Here is a 15,481-nt window from a genome sequence, read left to right as displayed (position 1 = left end):
CACCATATCTCTGCCAACGTCGAGCCAGGTAGGCCAGACTGCAGGAAGAACTTCCGTGCCTGCTCTCCTGCAGAGCGGACCGACAGCACAGAGAACACGGATGAGCCAACACCATTACAATTTCTTTCTGAAATGTTTCCCATGGCTGGTAGTGTGTGTGCATGTGTGAGTGAGTGTGTGTGTGTGTGTACGTGCGTGTACGTGTGTGTTTACCTGTAATGTAGCCCATGGCAGGAAGGAGGGTGTCAAACATCTGGTCATGTTTGTTCCTCTCCTCTGGAGAAATCGCCCATTTACCAAGGCTACCTATTAGGGAGAGACACACACAGATGAGAGCGAGAGTCACACACACACACACACACACACACACACACAGGCACACACCACACACACACACAAACACACACAGAACATATGCTATAGAATTTAGCAAATTAGAAATCATAAGTCGATAGCCATTTATTCCATATTCATACATTCAGATCCACTTGGGTAAATCAATAATATCCCTCTCTGTCTCTCTCCTTGTCTGATACTCACAGCTAACAGTCCATAATTCAATGAAACAGACAAATATGTACAATGTTTGGTCTAGTAGCAGCGAACACACAGTAGTGTACACACAGATACAACCATGTACGGTCAAACACAGGCACTGGCGGACAGACCACATGCAGGCACAGAAATGAATGCCCCAAACCCACAGACACACACAAACACACACACACAGTGTATGAAACTATCGAACGCTTGGGTAAGAGTTGAGCAGTGAGAGTTTGGCTCTGTTCTGCTGATGCTCACATGCTTGTGTACACACAGAGCAGAGTACTTACCATTCATCTTTGCAGGGGGCAGAGATGGGGAGGGGATCTCCCTTTAGTGTCCTCAGCTACTGCTCATAGTCATCTGCAACGCACAAACACAGCCTGCACATCAATCAATACCGCAGCTATGGAAAAACAATGCCGTCTCTGACGAAGGCAGAGAGAGCTAAAGCTAGTGCGAATGCGAGTGTGAGTGCGAGTGCGAGAGAGAGCGAGAGAGAGATTCTGATCAGTCAGCAGAGCTGAACAGGGCTTCTCCTGTTCTGTCCAGTAAAGGGGCTTGCTGGACGCATCCCAAACATTTTACATGCTGCCCTGCCAGTGGGACGTGTTCCAATACTATCCCCCATCAGCGTACATTTAATTAGAGTTCAGCCCAATGTGAACAACATTTACCCATGTTATGACAAATACACTGTGTCCTACATGCCAATCTTTCCTCAGAAAACCTGTATATGTGCACTGGCACACACACTCTGTGTACAGACAACAGCACGAATCAGGTAGTGTGTTAAAACACAAACAGAACACAGTAACATTTTATGGAACATGTCTATGAAAAGGATATAGTGTATAAAGTTGACAGACTGTCAATCTGCATGTTGACTGTCTTACAATATGATAAACACTCTACTCATGGATATTGCCTGCCACCTTTTCACTCTTTTGGTGATACTAAAACGCCCACACACATTACGCACCCTTCTGGAGACGTACTCTGATCCTTCTTTGCAGCTTGGCAGAACTGATCCTACACATTGCATGGCTGTCCTGTATTCAGCACCTGCTTCTTCCATGACTTCCTCCCTGCCGTCATCTCTCTGGAGTCACATGACCGGGTCAGAGGAGGGCAAAGAATGGAATGCCAGTCTCAACACTAACCACTTCCTCTACGTTAACCCACGGACAGAGGAATGTTTTTGGCAACAGGAAGCAGGAAGTGACATGCTTTTTTGCAGTGCAAATTGCTGTGATGTGACTTGATGGCATGGGACGGGATAAAAGGGTCCTGAACTCCCGCATGATAAAATAATCTATATTTTGGACCGGGGAGGGAGACTATTGATTACTAACCTTTTAGTTATAAAAAGGCGCAGTGTAATAATATATGGACAATGGCTAATGGGAAATAAAGAGAAAGAAATTGAGAGAAAGGCGCAGTCATGTGTTTTAAGTGAATATGGTCATTTCACTAACGATTGGATACCCAGTGGGGAGTAGAGGGCCGACAGGGAGTGGGAACTGGGGACTCCACTGCCTGCCATCTGTCACTCTCCCACTATTGTTCCTACACAGTCAAATCCTCCTCCGCCTCCATATCTTCTCCAGTTCTAGCCATCTCACGTAGCAGTGGGTGCAGTGAATAACATCAGAGGCTCTACTACTCCCTGGCAACATTTTACTTAATTCTTAATTTTCATTTGCAGTACACTGGTCAAAAATACACACACACACACACACACACACACACACACACACACACACACACACACACACACACGTTAATGTTTATGATTGCTTTTTTATATTTTATACTAAATTCTTCATTAATCAAACGCAATATGTGTTGTTGATTAAGTATGTGCATGTCTGTGTTTCTCAGGCCAGGACCACAGAGGCCTGAAGGCTAAACTGACCTGGAGAACCAGTGGGAATTTGACTCAGGTCCTCACCTGGCCAGGTATATGCATGTCTGCTTAGGCAGCCAGCGTGTGAAAACAAAGAAAAGTAAAGACAAGCTACAACAAGCATAGCAGTAGCAACAAGCTGGTAGATAACTTTGAACAGACGGACGGAAACATTTCATTGTTTCCAGAACCCGGTAGGCTAGCTGGTGGAGATTGGATGGATGGATGAATGTTTGACAAAGGGACTGTCTTGGCGGAGTTACCAATTTGCAAATGTAATGCAAATTCACATAATGGAAACCCCTTCAGACACAGACACATGTGCGCACGCACACACATACACATGCCCAGACTCACACGTCTGAGTAGAGGCCTTTGGCTACCAAATGAACAGAGCCGGTTGGTGACACCCATACTTGGAGACTGTGTATTTGCACAGTGATAAGTGTGCTGTATGATCACATTTAGCCTGAGTCATATTGAACACCACATAAAAGGCCCATCAACACTTGCACGTATAATGCTGCTGGCTAATCTGTTCGCTTATATTCATACAAAATAAACCAGAGAACTGGCCCCAGATCTACCAAAAGTAATGACTTACAGCAGGCTGTTCATTTAAAACAATCAAGTTATCCATGGTATATCGATGCCGTCGATGTTTGGTGTCACGGGTGTGGTGTACCAGACTAGCCCATCTGATGCTTAAAAATACATGACTAAATATAGATGGCGGATGTTGAACAATTACGTTAATTATGGCCTTACGCTACAGAATTGTGCACACTAAAAATGTATTTCCTATGAACCAGAAGTGGGAACCAGTGTTTGTACACACACACACACACACACACACACACACACACACACACACACACACACACACACACACACACACACACACACACACACACACACACACACACACACACACACACGTGGGAGTTTCAACCTAGATGTATGCTGGATAGATCAGTCTACCAGCCTACCCAGCGGACTGTAGCAAATGTTGCGTTGGATCCATCATACATCTAGGTGGACACTCCTACTTGTGATATCACTAAAACACAGGAAACCACAGGTTTTCAAACAGCTTGAAATGACTAACCCTAGCCACTTCCCACATGCACAATGGACATCTGCACCTAAAATAATGCTATTATGTGGGGGTCACTTCCCTAGGTTATCTTCCCTCCACCGTATAGAAAATGTGCGTTTCTCCCATCATCACTTCCAGCTAGCCGCCAGGTAGGCGTTGTGAAAGAGAAGCCTTTCTTGTCAGTCCCCTTCAAGACTTTCTCAAGTGCTGCATGTGCTACCCGCCCTCACGCATGCCTTTCTTAAAGAGGCCTCAATGCAGGCTAAAAGCATTGTGTCAGATTTGGATTGATAAATGTTTGCCATTATCTGTATTGTATTCATAAGAGGCAAGGAATGACACAACCACTAATGTTCTGTGTTGAGCTGTCCTGATCGGGCTAATCCATAAAAGGAAGAGGTTAGACATATGGTTTCTTTCTGATTTATTGGGAATTCAAAGTACAGGATTTATACTCCTGAGTGATTGTGGCATGAAATAAATAATACTTTACAAAATAAAGTATTGCAATACACTTTGACTACTACCGATACACATTGAACAAATGATTTATTTCTGAAAGTTGAAGTTTGTCCGAAAGTAATATTTATAAGGTATCAACTGTATGTTCTTAAGGGAGTTGGGAAGGGCTAAACCAGTTACATGACAGCTAGCTATAGCTATGAAGCTATTGATTCATTTGCAGGGCAGATGTCATAACTACACTTCATGGTAGATACACCGCACTGCTTATCGTTTTGTTTTTTTTAAAGGAGGAAAAGGAGGTGACTACAGGTGGTGATCAGATCGTGTTATTGAGTACTGTGTGATGCACATCTCACTGACTAGACCAGAGGCATTACAGGGTAGAATTACGATCCAGTTAAACACTAGATGTTGCAGGCTCTTCCGCACGTCTATGCCTGAGATACCGAAAACATACATGGAGTAGTGTGTTAAATAAGAACAACACAGAGACAGCCAAACTCTAGCCAAACGTGCTACCCCAATATGACATCAGCACCTGACAGACATGCATTCAGTCCAGGATCCTCATTGATTAGAACCACAGCTTACTGTAGACGTCATCCGACGCCGGTAGTACTTAGAATAGAACCATGCAGGACCGTATTCACATCGATAACAATCTAGTTCATGTATCTCTCTCTCTCTCACTCGCACACACACTCAGATAAACCCATAGGTGACATTCCCCAACCACTAGCAAGTTTCATGACCTGCTACCTGCTCAACTTGTTTGGAGGTATTTAGGAATCTTTGCAACGTTTCTGTAATTGAAACCTGTTTCAATTACAGAAACGTCAAATGTGTACATCATAATCAAACAGAAACATAGCCTACATGTTCGAAAAAACCTTATTTTGCTCCAACTCCTAGTGAATGGTTACTAGGAGGAATTATTTCGAGCTTGGTATCAACCTTCCAAGAAGGCAAAATGTACATTACAAAAAGCTGAACTATACTTTAATTGTTAACGGTTGGAGACAACCTCAAACGCAATCCTGTTTATTGTTTACATAGCTCCAATATCTCAGTATTTAATAACAATGTCAAACTTACACTTATGCTTGAATAGGCAGTTTCGGGCTCGTACCTCTCTCATTTCTAGCAAACACCATGAACTTCCAATCTCTCTCCGAACCAATGCTGCAATCCAATAATCCTGAAGGATCTCGCAGGTTAAGTATTGATGTTATATTAAAGTAGAACACGAACTACTCGGGGAACGTTTACTGAAGTTGCCTACGAGCCTGTTGCTGACAGTTTCGTGTCACACAAACAACATGGCGTACTCGTATTCGAGTCGGATGGATGGGGAGCAGTAAAACCAAGAACGGAGTGGGAGGAGAGAGAGAGAGAGCGAGAGAGCGAGAGAGCGAGAGAGAGAGAGAGAGAGAGAGAGAGAGAGAGAAGAAAAATACAGGAGGAAATTATTCCAAATAAGTATTAATACTGTGTCACTTTTCATACAGTTGCCTTTTGGGTGGAAGGGACTTTGGAAATATTTGAGTGGACTATTTTCTCTTTTGGAGCCCATCATATCAGCATTACAATACTTTGGAATAGTATATATCCTTTTATGTTATTTATAATAAATAGTGCACGTGATTTGTTCATTTTATAATTTGATTGACAGGATCTCTTTTGTATTTTTTAAGGGATACAGACCATGTATGTATAATTAGAGGCTGCAGAACCCAGTTCATCCACACAGGGCGGTGCATAAAGTCTACCAGGTTTCTGACTACTTTACGACAGATTGGTTTTCAAAAGTGCCGTAAAGCAGTTTGTCCACACAAGTGTGTATCAACATCAACACCTGCTCGTTTAAAAAATGTTTAAGAAAAAAACAAGAAGGAACATTCGGCAAAGAAAAGGAGAATCAAGCGAGGAAGAGGATGAACATAAAATTGAAAACAAAGACGAAAAGAAGAAGCTTCTTGACAACTCCGCGGTGACCAAGCCGTCTCAAAGTTCACAAGGCCGCGGTATATCGTGCAGTTCAAAGCAAGAAACGACGCCGCCAAAGTCGGCTCAGAGCGAAGGAGAAGATGCTCTTGACAGCAGACATTCTACTGAGCAGAAACAGAAAGCAAGCGCTGTGCTTAGTTTCTCCGAGGACAAAGACGGTAAATATAGGGTGATGAATATGGATGGTGTCTGATAACATTCTTGTAACACTGCTCTTCATGCAGTAGAGTAGACTACACTACTTCTTTTTTTTAGATATTTCTTCCCCAAAAATAATTGTATTATCTTTGTCGTTTATTGTGTTTTTACTTAGCTGAGGGAGCGGAGTTTAAGCTAAGGAAGTCATCCGACAAAGCAATCGTTTTTCAAGCCAAAAGAAAAGAAGGATCATCAGCGAAGAATACCCACAGAAGCCGTATGTACCGGGGTTCCTACCCTTGAACATTGATACTGCGACTTGCTGATGCAGAAGCGACTCAAGATTGTTTTATAATTAACGTATACCTTTTTATTTGGACACCCACTACCGACATATATCCCCCTAGGTCCAGTGCAACGCGCTCCCCTGCCGTCTGGTTCACCCAGGCAGGATTCTTCGAGTCCAGCCTCCCTTCCCACACCTGATGAAGAAGATAATAGTGATGGTTCTACATCATCGCTCTCAAGTTTGTCCTCCTCGCCAGCCTCTAATCACTCTGCTTACAAACCAGGTGTGTGTTAGTGTGAGTCAAAAAATGGGTAATGTTTTTTGAAAGAGTGGACTCATCATTGCTCATGTGTGGTATAATCTAGTGTCCTAAATATTTCTTATCAATCTTTTACAATGACAAACACATTCCAACTCTCCAGCCAACACAACTATGCTTTATCGATTCTCATGCAGTTGTTAGTATTATTATCATAAACCAACCGTCTCCAAGATTCAACCACTGACTGCTGAAAGCCCAATGTAAAGGGGCTGGTCCGTGATCCCGGCCTGTACTGTGTCCCTGTAGTTATAATCCCCAGTGCGAAAACCATCAAAACGGCCAGGAGGAAACGTCAAGAAGCAAGATCCCAGAAAGACTTCATTTCCCTGGGTAGGGATGGCCGGAGCTCTGCTGGCAGCACCCCAGATCGCCGCAGCAGGGACAGCGACCGCGACGACTACGAACCGGATGATTGCGAGCGAAGGATTGAGTTTGCCCCGCGTGCGAAGAGCGTTCGAGAGAGGATTGCGGAGAAACTTGGTAAGGGAAAAGTGATGGGCAAGTTATGTCATTTTCGCACATTGGTTCCGTGAAGGCCTATGTTAGTTGCGCAGCTGTGTCATTGCGTGTCTTGTGTGTTGGGACAGGAAGCAGTGATGAAAGTAAATCTGACTCTGAGGAAGAGGAGCAGAAACTTTGGGAGGAGACTCAGATTTTCAAGGGACTCAAAAGACGTCCAGGTGAACAGGTAGGGAGGCCTTTTCACTAGACATTGTTTATGAGTTGGTTTGGAACGGTAGATGGCCGGCCACCACTACTGGCACCTAGCATAAAGAGGAGCTCATACGAAACACTAATCAATGATAATCAAGCCAATAATACATTGTTCATACTAATATTGATATATACACAGTATTGATTGGTTTACTATTACTACTGCTGGCCAAGTTTGCATTTGCCATTTATGCGCTAACATTTGTCAGCCCCCAGCAACACCATTGGCCTCCAGAACTAAAATGAAGCGAAAGAAAGTCAAACGCCCGCTATCAGACTTAAGATTAATCATTTTAAATCGGATTCTTCAGCATTAAATGATTTCTATCCCGTTCAGAGTAGCCATGAATTGTTCTTGCAAATAATTTCACTACTAAATCTCACTGCATCTCATTCAGAACTTGTGTAATATTAAAATCCCCTGTAATGTTAACATGAACCATCCCTGGTTCACCAGAGTCCTTCAGGCAGTGAAGCCAGCAACTACAGCAGCAGCAGCAGAAGCAGGAGGAGAAACCAACACAGGCAGAAGAAGGCCGGCTTCAACTACCCAGAGAGCCTGCCGCCCGTCACCGTCTCACTGGTGAAACGGAGGCTTGAGGGAAAGTCAGTAAACGCTACTTTCCGTCAGCTCTGCGTTCATCCTAATTTAAATTAATGCTACACTTGTAATCACATTTCAGTAAGCCAGTAAAGACCCCTTTTGGTTCAATAAATTACACGCTGACTTCAGTTCAAAGTCACCAAGATCTTCCGTTTCCTTTCATGCTACGGCGAAGCTCGCCTCAGGGAAAGTGCGGTCAAGGCTAAATTCCACTTCTGCCCCCCTCCTCCTCCTCCGTCCAGGCTGGAGTCGCTGAAGGAGGTGCACCGAGCGCGGCAGGCGGAGCTGAGGAGGATGGAGGGGGACGTGGAGAACGCCAGGAGCTCCATGGAGAACCTGGAGGGCAGCGCCTCGGACAAACAGCTCTGCTTCTACAGGGCCATGACCCAGTACGCCAACAACCTGGTGGAGTGTCTCCAGGAGAAGGTCAGAGCTCACAGCAAGTGGATCAACCTAGTGTTATTGTCGGGTTTGGGTATTATTATTATTATTATTTAATGTTTAATCTTTTCCTATATTTATTTTGGTACAAAATCTCATCCATGGAAAGTGAGCCGTCCGTGTGCCATGCGGCCTCATGTGTCTGCAGGTGGTGGAGATCAACTTGTTGGAGCTGGAGCTGCACACTCTCCTGGCAGACCAGATGGAGTCACTGTTGGCAGACCGGAGGAAGAGTGTCAGAGAGCGGGCCGCTCACCTGCAGCAGCTCACCCGTGAGTAGCCACCGACATGTGCACGTCAATGCATTGATGGATACAGCAGATTTATTTATCACTGAAGGGAATTTAAGGATAAATAAAAAAAGTTTAATTGGCAGTTATTATGAACAAAAGGCTTGACTGGCTGGAGGAAGTGTGTCTGTGTCCGTGTCCGTATGTTTGTGGGCCCTCTGAGGAACGGCTCTACTCATTTGGGTCCATGGGGTTCTTGAGTCGGTCTCATCTCTTCCTGTTCTCCTCCCCAGATGGCACCAAGGAGCAGGGCCTAGACTCCTCGGATGGGACTCAGGGGTGAGTGTGTCTAGTGCTTACCGTCAAATTTTACTGGAAATGATTAAAAACCTGTATTTTCATGTTGTATCGATCTGAAAGCTGACGCATTTAGAATACTAATTGTATTGGTCCAACTATGTGAATTAAAGTGGATATCTTGAGGTTCATTGTTCATTTTTTTTTCAACCTATCCTCCACTCTTGTTTCCTACGCGTTTCAGAGAGGTGACTTATGAGCAAGGAGGTGTGAAGGTCTGTAGCGACATACCAGAAGACATGCAGCCTTCATCTGAGGAAGAGGAGCGACTGCAGAAGACGAGGGGTGAGCCGGATGACGCAGAACAGCACATAATCATAGTTTAGCAACACGTTCACCTTCGTGTCATAATCTATTATTTCTCCTTACGTCTCTTTCTTTTGTCGTATTCCGTTTTTTTCCCCCCCAGCTGATATTCTTCTGCGGGCCCAGACTGTGTTCTCCGACGTCCAGGAAGACTTTTCAGACATTAAGAAGATCCTGTCCCGCTTCGTGGACTGGAGAGGTGCCTACTCGGACTCCTATCACAACGCCTACATTAACCTGTGTCTGCCCAAGCTGCTCAGCCCTTTGGTACGCCATCAGATGCTGGCATGGGACCCACTGAAGGTAAACGGAAATGAGACGCACACACGCACACGAGCGAACCCAAACACGCGCGAGCACGCACGCGTGTTTGTGCGAACACACACGCACACACACGCGCGTGCGAACACACACAGACACACGCACACACACGCGAACACACACACACACAGACACACGCACACACGCGCGAACACACACACGCACGCGCAAACACGCACGCACGCACGCACGCACGCACGCACGACTGATGCCGATCAATGCTGTATCATATGAGTTGATGAAGCTTAAAAGGCATGTGTGGGTATGTGTTTCAGGATGTCTGTGCCGACTTCGAAGCGCTTCCCTGGTACCTAGCGGTGGAGACATTCTGTCACGGCCAAGGCTACGAAGAGCTAGAGGACTCGGACACCAAAACACTGCCCAGTGTCATAGAGAAGACGGTCCTGCCAAAGATAACAGGTGATAACCGGCTTCTGTCGCATTCATCCAGCAACAGAAACGCTCGGACTGCCTTCCATTTGTCATTGACCGTGTCTCCGCTGTGCGCTTCCTGCGCTCAGCCTACGTTGAGCTGGTGTGGGACCCGCTGTCTCTCGGACAGACGGCCCATCTCTCGGACCTCTGCCACAAGCTGAACGAGGACTACTCTGTCTTCAGCGGAGAGCGTAGCAAGCCGGCCAAGGTAAAGCACCATACCGAAACGTACAATGCGTTTGTTACTTCAGCAACATGAAGGACGGGCAGCCGGGCATTATTTACCTTGAATAGTATATTCAAGTATCCATGTTAAAAAAACTAAAGACAATTTGATATTCGACATATCGACCACAGATCGATTCACATATCATAGTGCTTCCGGGTTGCTGGTAGGAAATAAAAACAACCACCCAGCTTTTGAAAGGCAGTGCAGGGGTAATGAAGTAGCTTTGTGTTCCATGCAGGTGTTGGTGGAGGTGCTGGTGACCAGGCTGAGAAGCTGTGTCGATGAAGATGTCTTCATCCCTCTGTACCCTAAAAAGTGAGTCGACGGGCTCATTATAAAGTATCTATGTGTACATGTCAGGTGTTATATGAAATGCACTCAAAGCGGCTCTTTCACGCTAATCTTGCTCTCTCTCTCTCACTCTCTCCGGGATAGAAATTCAGTCTGTATATCCAGTTACCTTGGTGAGTAGGGTAATGAAAAAAGAATGCAAAGGCAGACGCTCAGATCGCAGAGAAAGGGAAATGCGATCAGACCACAGTTTCGACAGCAAAAACTCTTTGAATACCAGCTGTGAAAAGAGATTTGGGAATTGTGTACTCATGTCTACCCATTTCTATGCAAACCATAATGATGCAAACAAATAATGATGAAAGTGCTAAAAAAAATTGATTACATTTAAAATCTGATTCATCAATGGAATTGATCAACTCCCTATGTGTTCATCAAGTACCCCTCCCTAATGGCCTGGAAGGTCCAGAGACAAAGGTTGAACTCCAAGCTCTTCAGTTCTAGCAATGATTGAATGAATTTGAAACAGCAGCAAAACGGCACCATTAGTCAATTTCTCAGCCTATTAAATGACCCTCGACCTCAGTGGTTGTATGCTCACTCTTATGGACACTAGCTCCTAACCTCACGGACCCGGATCCACAACGAATGATCCACTTCTGGATTGCTTCTTTGGAATTGCCTCTTGATCTTGTCCTTTTTTGTTTGTTGAATTACTATGACTAAAATATATTGTGTGGAGAGAGGCCGTAAAGTGGGTTGAGAGAGAGATGTTATGATATGTAGAACAGTAGAACAGGCTTCTCTGGGGTGCTACCTGGTCAGCGTGTTGATCTCAAGCATCTCAATAACTTTTTAGTCATTACCTTACTGACTCCGATATGAAATTGACAGTCATTCATTCCACTTCCCTTGTTTGTGTGCATTCAATTCCAGGTTTCTGGAAGACCGAATGTCCCCTCAGTGTCTCTTCCGTGACCAACAGTTCTGGACCGCGGTGAAGGTACAGCTCACTAGAATGGTGTGATAGATAGATAGATGAATACTTTATTGATCCCCAGGGGAAAGTCACAGTAGCTTGTACACGTCACACACAGCGTACATATTCAAGATAATAGAATTAAATAAAATATCCACATGGATGATAAAAAATATGCTCTTGGAGAATGTGTGACATGATGGTAGTGCAAATAAGTACAGTGCAGGGATAAAGTCTAGAAGCCAGCATTACATATGGACAATAAAACGGAATAATGCCTAATGCAAGCATATTATTAATTTTAAAAGTATTGTACTGATATGATGGCATACTGCTGAACTTTATGATGTAAAGCATGTTACATCATCGTATACATACAACCAAACGTGTGTGTGTGTGTGTCTGTCCTTGTGTGTGTCCTAGTTGCTAGGTAACATGGGGAAGTGGGACACGCTGCTGTCTGAGTCTGTGCTGAAGGAGCTGATGCTGGACAAGCTGCTGAACAGATACCTGATGATGACCCTTCTCAACCAGAGCCCAGCCAGCTCCACTGTGACTGCATGCAGCAAGGTCACTATATATAGCACACATACGCGTGTCAGTCTTTATGCGTGCCTGTGTGCGCAAGAATGCGTCTTTTTGCCTGTTTGTATTTTTTCCTGCTTTTTTTTTTTATGATATACTCACCAGGTTCATTAATCTGTATATTTCCTCCCCTCTAAATTTACCCTTTCCTTGTTTCAACTCGGTCTGCAGATAGCAGGCAGTCTTCCCCTCTCTTGGTTTACCGGAGAAAGTGTGTGCCCACCGCAGCTTCACTCTTTCACCAACCATCTGGTCCAGACTGCCCACTCTGTCTGCACCGAGCAGCCCCCCGAAGAGCCCCACACAAGGTAAGGCCATTCGGATCGTGCTGAGGGCTCATCTGATGTGATTACCATGCAACCGTGAAACCCAAACACCTATTTGACTTCCACTGCTTTCCTTAGCATTGAACCAATAGGGGCGGGCATGCTCACATGGGCAGTAGCCTGTTGTTATAGTGGCCAAGACATTATTTATGAACACTGGACACTATGTCTTCACCACCTTATTTAAATCCTGATTCTGGTTTCGGTGTGTTCATGCGGTATTGTTTTTGATTTTCTATGGAAAACAGGACCCCTCTTTTCCAAGCACTGCCTTTGTTTAGACACAAACACAACGCTTTACCTCAGCAGCCCTTTTACCTCAACCCCTGGTTCAGGAATATATTTTAGGCAATTTGTGTTCTGTTGCTTTTCCTACCACTTTAACTAGTGGTGGTTGTAGCAAAGTCTGTAACCTGTGCACACTGATTACTCAATGTAAACAGGTGTGCAGCCTCACCCAGAGTCCAATAACTCTGCCAGGTGAGGCTGCTTAAACCAGCCATCCACACATTCTCCCACAGGGCTGAACATGGTCAAAGGGGCAGGGGATGTTATCATAGTGGCACAGCCATTGGTCAGTCCCGATTCCAGCTAGAACTGACATTGACGATTTAATTTGTTTTTCATATGTTTGCATATATATGAAAATATGGATGGATGTATATCCGCATTTTTGCAAAACAGATTATAGGTAACTAGCATTCTTGATTACATTTTCAAGATATATGTATATATATATATATATATGTATGTATGTATGTATGTATGTATGTATGTATGTATGTATGTATGTATGTATGTATGTATGTATATATATATGTATATGTATATGTATATGTATATGTATATATATATGTATATATGTGTATATATATATATGTATATATATGTATATATACAGTACAAAGCACAATGTGCAAAAACAAGTGGTTGGAAATGTTCTTTAAATTACATTGTCAGGTAGACATGGGGCTGTCGCAATAATCGCAAAAATGAAATATCGCGATATTTAGAGCACACTGCGGTAGATAATGGGCCATCGCGATCACCGCATATGATATGACCTGGTGCGGGTTGCGCGTTCATGAAACTGACCGTGGAATTCTAGAATGAAACGTGCGTTGCCATGATAACCATTCATTAACGTTCATTAATTTAGTAATGGTGAACTAACGCGCCTAACCTGACGCTTGATCATTGTGTGGTGGTTCAACGCTTCCAACGCAGCTAGATGAGTCCATGTCCATGCAAGTGATCGGAGCGTTCCCTCTTCGTCATAACTATCAAACCAAACATCCTTCACATTCACCGAGCGAACATTATGAAAGTAAAATGCACGTTTCTCGCTAAAAATGTTTCCATAAACGCATTTAATGGCGTAACTATGTTACTATTTCCACCCAGAATAAAGATAGTTGTCGGCCGTGGCTGCGCTGGAGTCCGAGGTAGGAAACCCAAACACCGCCGTGTTTGGGTGATAGAGCTTAGATCGGGTTTGATTAAATAATCTCTGATATAAATAACAATAATCGGGTTAAATAACTTCACATGGTGTGTCTGGTGTGTTTCCAGCATTCGTATCAGCAGAGAAATAGTCCGCCAAGACGTTGAGGTTGCTTAGCATCCAGAGACTCTGTCCATGCAAGTGAACGGAGCGTTCCCTCTTCGTCATAACTATCAAACCATTCTCCATGGCAACTGGTTCCACACAAACCTTCAGCTCCGTTGTGTCCGAAAAGTTCGCTGACAAAACTCCGGTTACGGGTGTGTTTTGAATTTAAATGTGCATTATCTCGCTTAAACGGCATTTTAAAAAATTGTGCAATAATATCGCCTGCCGCGATATTGTGCCCCCTGTTTTCACCGCGGTGAAAATTCCTCAACCGTGACAGCCTTAGGTAGACACTCACTTTAAGGCCAAAGAGAACTAGGTAATTTGCTCCAATGACGTATATAGATAGATAGATAGATATATATAGATAGATATCATGTTTTTAATTCTCATTTATCTTTTGAACAGTATTATTTCCATTTTTTAAGCATGCAGATGCATTTCTGTGAATCATTCAAGTCATGTGTTGGAAGACTCCGCACTTAATTCGGCCTCTGTTACCCCCGTGTAGGTCTGCCATGGTCAGTGTTCTGAAGGTGCTGAGTAGAATACGCTGTTATGACCCCATCATGACCATTGCAGAGAAATATAATTACCAAGACCTCATCTACACTCACCAACTCACCAATCCAGACACCATATGAACTGCAAGACGTCGACTACTCGTTCTTAAATGTGACAACGTCGGAGTGCTATGTTTTGAGCTGGTTGGTAGGAAGGTCTTCCATCCGTTGTGATGCATTGCCTGTATTTAGTAGCCGCTATTGGTTAGAAGCATCTGGAAGATCAAACGTGACCCAATGTCCAATGCAGGTCACCTCATACTTTTATATAGGAATGATTATTTGCGATGGCAACTTTCCACCTGCAATACTTAGCATGATGTGTCTGAAGAAGAAAGCGAACAAAACAATATCACTTTTTAACATATTGAGCTGTCTTGATCACCATTTGTTTTCATTGCCTGACAATTGCTGTAATAGTGGGTCTTTTTTTATATATTGTATACAGCAGGTAAATGTATGAGACAAACATGACAAATAAATGATTTGATGCATTACATTTTACAATTGTATTTTAATTGAGTAATTTAGCAATGCAGAGGGTTAAAGGAATCTCTCAGACAAGGGTCGTAGTAGATCATTTTGGTTGCAACTGCATAAAGGAGATCAAAACACTGTTCTTAAATTTAAATTCAAAAGGAATAGTAACATTGAAGTGCACAAGTCAGTGAGATGATTTTTATCTCCCATTTCTTCTTACAAATCATAGCAGAATA

General features: G+C 43.8%; 2 protein-coding genes across 6 annotated transcripts in view; one reads left to right on the top strand and one right to left on the bottom strand.

The window, feature by feature from the left end:
• The window catches only part of itsn2b (intersectin 2b), a 33,629-nt gene extending 28,240 nt beyond the window's left edge, over positions 1 to 5,389 (bottom strand). The window contains exons 1-4 of one of the 5 annotated variants that reach the window (XM_030376108.1): positions 5,112 to 5,389; positions 834 to 926; positions 214 to 306; positions 4 to 67 (exon numbers count right to left, since the gene is read on the bottom strand). In XM_030376108.1, the coding sequence (XP_030231968.1) occupies positions 4 to 67; positions 214 to 306; positions 834 to 840 (164 nt within the window). In that variant the 5' untranslated portion in view covers positions 841 to 926; positions 5,112 to 5,389. Of the gene's footprint in view, positions 1 to 3; positions 68 to 213; positions 307 to 833; positions 927 to 1,525; positions 3,356 to 5,111 lie in introns of those variants that run through there. The other 4 variants (XM_030376106.1, XM_030376109.1, XM_030376107.1 and 1 more) reach the window with 4 other exon arrangements.
• Positions 5,390 to 5,803: 414 nt separating this feature from the next.
• Positions 5,804 to 15,269, top strand: gcfc2 (GC-rich sequence DNA-binding factor 2). Its single transcript, XM_030376111.1, has 18 exons — positions 5,804 to 6,181; positions 6,337 to 6,438; positions 6,569 to 6,733; positions 7,019 to 7,252; positions 7,360 to 7,460; positions 7,944 to 8,092; positions 8,333 to 8,516; positions 8,680 to 8,803; positions 9,055 to 9,100; positions 9,303 to 9,403; positions 9,528 to 9,727; positions 10,021 to 10,165; positions 10,267 to 10,388; positions 10,648 to 10,724; positions 11,637 to 11,703; positions 12,103 to 12,249; positions 12,436 to 12,572; positions 14,714 to 15,269. The coding sequence occupies exons 1-18, from the start codon at positions 5,887 to 5,889 to the stop codon at positions 14,844 to 14,846; spliced, it is 2,529 nt and encodes an 842-aa protein (XP_030231971.1). The 5' UTR covers positions 5,804 to 5,886; the 3' UTR covers positions 14,847 to 15,269.
• Positions 15,270 to 15,481: the final 212 nt, after the last annotated feature.

This window comes from Gadus morhua, chromosome 14 (assembly GCF_902167405.1).
Source record: "Gadus morhua chromosome 14, gadMor3.0, whole genome shotgun sequence".
NCBI lineage: Eukaryota > Metazoa > Chordata > Actinopteri > Gadiformes > Gadidae > Gadus > Gadus morhua.
The sequence above is the reverse complement of the archived record's forward strand: the minus strand, read 5'-3'. Positions and strand labels throughout refer to the sequence as shown.

Bases quoted from the DNA above. Each gene is read 5' to 3' on its own strand.
- gcfc2 (XM_030376111.1), top strand. From the start codon at position 5,887: ATGTTTAAGAAAAAAACAAGAAGGAACATTCGGCAAAGAAAAGGAGAA. The intron at 7,461-7,943 runs GTAGGGAGGCCT...CTGGTTCACCAG, and splicing joins AAAGACGTCCAGGTGAACAG to AGTCCTTCAGGCAGTGAAGC. The intron at 8,093-8,332 runs GTCAGTAAACGC...TCCTCCGTCCAG, and splicing joins AAACGGAGGCTTGAGGGAAA to GCTGGAGTCGCTGAAGGAGG.